The sequence below is a fragment of the Pocillopora verrucosa genome, chromosome 1, assembly GCF_036669915.1.
Source record: "Pocillopora verrucosa isolate sample1 chromosome 1, ASM3666991v2, whole genome shotgun sequence".
NCBI classification, from domain to species: domain Eukaryota; kingdom Metazoa; phylum Cnidaria; class Anthozoa; order Scleractinia; family Pocilloporidae; genus Pocillopora; species Pocillopora verrucosa.
In genome coordinates, this window is record NC_089312.1 from 17,315,625 (window position 1) to 17,318,316 (window position 2,692).

The following is a 2,692-nucleotide window of genomic DNA, read 5'->3' on the forward strand; positions in this document are numbered from 1 at the left end:
TACTTATAGTCTGTTAACCCTTTGAAAAAAAATACAAAATTCTGAACTCCAAAGATCGAGGAGAATTGAACAAAGATATTGATTTCTCCTTTTACACGCTACATAAACAGCAGAATTAATTGCGCTCGAATTATAGCATTTTGGTTTCGTGCCCAAGTCTTGGCGATTTCAGTCGCTCTTGCATTGGTTGAGTTTGATCCCCTACAGGAGTGTTCTGTTCGATTAAACCTCCAGGGCCTAAAGCATTAGGAAAGTCTGATAGACCTTTACTAATACACGTAGTTCGGTTCCGTTGCCCACACCTGCTAAAAGTTGTGCGGCAAACAGCTCTTAGCGCTTGTCGATACTGCGGTATTCTCCACGCGTATAGAAACGGATTTACAGCGCAGCTAACGCACAACATCGACATTGATAGAGCTCTTGTTATTTCAAAAGCTAGCCCATCACACACATTGCTTTGTTCCTCGAGACACCGCTCCTCCAAGTTAGTAACAATTAGGTAGGGTATAATTGATAAAAACAACACGATTGTGATCAGGATAATTGTCAAAACGATCTTTTTTTCCAGACGGATGTTCCGAGCAAAAACGCACGATCTTCCTCCTTTATCATGTTGCATGAACGTGACGTTTCTTGAATATCGGCGGAATTCAATGTAAGTCGCTGCGTTGATGACGCAAAGTATTGTCAGTGGAGCCGTAGACTGAAGATGAAGATCCACTGTGTGGAATATTTCCTCTGATGTACTTATTGAGTGCCATGCTTCAAACAGCCCACAAAAGAGCCATATCAAAATATTACATGTGACGACCTTTCGCACTGTTATAAGCGCCCTATACTTCCAAATAAGCTTTATAGCCAGAAATCTATCCACTGATAACGCCACGACCGTTGAAATTGATATTTTGGTGCTAATATGAGAAGAAACAGTAGAAATCTTGTGTAGGTTTGGTAAATTCACTCCACATGGATGGCAAAGCATGTATGTTGAGTACAAAGGTTGCACGAAACTTCCTCCAAGTAAATCACTTAGCGAGAGGCTTGCCACGAGAAAAGTTGTAGGGCGCACTCGGAAATACATGTACGGATCTTTGAAAAGAGTCCATAGAAGAACACTGTTTGTTGCGAATGAAAAGAAGCCAAGCAAAGCGCTACAAATTCCTGCCAAAAGCGCGACTGATGCTGTTGGAATTCCTTCAAAATGTCCGTGTTCATCGTGATGTGATTCAGCAGTCCCGTTCATGATTAACACCAACGGACACTGCTCAAGCTTTTAGGTAGAAACTCTTGATTTGATGATAAATATGGCTGAGGATTACTAATGAATCACGTGGTCACATGAGAGGCAAATTGTTTTGAAGCTGGCTAGTATTTCTTAGCTTGCAACACCTTTCCTTAAAGCCAAACTTGGATATCTAATTTGATCGCGCAACACCAAGAACAGTTTTACCGATGCAATATTTCCAAACATCGAGTGTAACAGGGCTGAAAATCCTTCTCTCCTGTCCCTATTGTGATCAATGTACGTTGGTTACTTGGTAAGTACACGAACTGACGAGTGTTCTATTACAACAATGGTCGGTCTTGACATCCTCCTGATGAATATGACATCGTTTGCATTAAATATTTGGAAAAAATTCTCTTCCCAGGATAAGAATGGACAGTCATTGAAAAACTTGCCTGAATTACTTGAAGAAGAAACTCATTTAAATTCGAATCGTTTTACTTAAGGGATGTAATCACTAAAGCTCCCTTGTCCAATCGAGTGTCCATTGCGAAGCTGATGCCTATTAAAAAATTTGCCAACAGAAAATATGAAAACAGCCGAGATAGTAAAAGGAAATTAACACTACAATATTCATCCTGGGCAGAGCTTAAAACAGTTATGTTAATTATAATCCTGGATTAAAAAGATCGCAAAACTCACGTAAACGGGCGCACCACAGTAGTTTTATAAACTGCTCTCCTTAAACTCAACTTAAAAATAGATTTCGGTACGAGACTACGATATTCTTCTTTTTAAGCTGATGCGTTTTACAAGCTGGTCCAAAAAAGTCAATTAATCTGACGTACTCTTTTTAATATTTATGAAAAATTCGCTTATCTGTGTCAATGTTTTTTAATAAAGCATTTTTAAAGGATGGTGAGGTTAACTCTCGAAAAAAGACACAACATTAAAAAAAAACTGCCGACTTCTACATGGCCCTGCTCTAGACATTCTTTATTTACCACGCAGGAAACTGATTCAATCGAAATCCTCTGCATTTTAAAAGAAATACAATAGGAAAAACACAATGACAGGTGTGATTGACTGTTTTCAAAACTCTCAATCACACCTGCCATTGCGTTATAATGGTAATTTTGTGCGAGTCCTTCCATAATAACAATTTCCTTGGCTGTAAACTGCGAAAATCTCCCTCAAATCGTCTTAATTCGCACTTCTTCCTTGTCCTTTATTTGCTAAATGTAAGATTATCTCCGGATTTGTTTCCTCATTTTGCGTCATCACAAAATCACTCAGAGTTGATCTCCACTCTAAAGCTCACAGCAGGCGTTCATCATCATTTAAAATATCCGATATAAAACCTTTATTGTTTTCATTGACAAAGCTAAAATTGCTGAAAAAGTGGAAATATTAACCAAACACATGAATACCATTCAATCAACGATGGAAGGAGGAAAATAAATATAA

General features: G+C 38.5%; 1 protein-coding gene across 2 annotated transcripts in view; it reads right to left on the reverse strand.

The window, feature by feature from the left end:
* The window catches only part of LOC131784067 (adrenocorticotropic hormone receptor-like), a 3,753-nt gene continuing 1,061 nt past the window's right edge, over positions 1-2,692 (reverse strand). The window contains exons 1-2 of one of the 2 annotated variants that reach the window (XM_066172030.1): positions 1,928-1,956; positions 1-1,787 (exon numbers count right to left, since the gene is read on the reverse strand). In XM_066172030.1, the coding sequence (XP_066028127.1) occupies positions 131-1,243 (1,113 nt within the window). In that variant the 5' untranslated portion in view covers positions 1,244-1,787; positions 1,928-1,956 and the 3' untranslated portion in view covers positions 1-130. Of the gene's footprint in view, positions 1,788-1,927; positions 1,957-2,692 lie in introns of those variants that run through there. The other variant, XM_059100855.2, reaches the window with a different exon arrangement.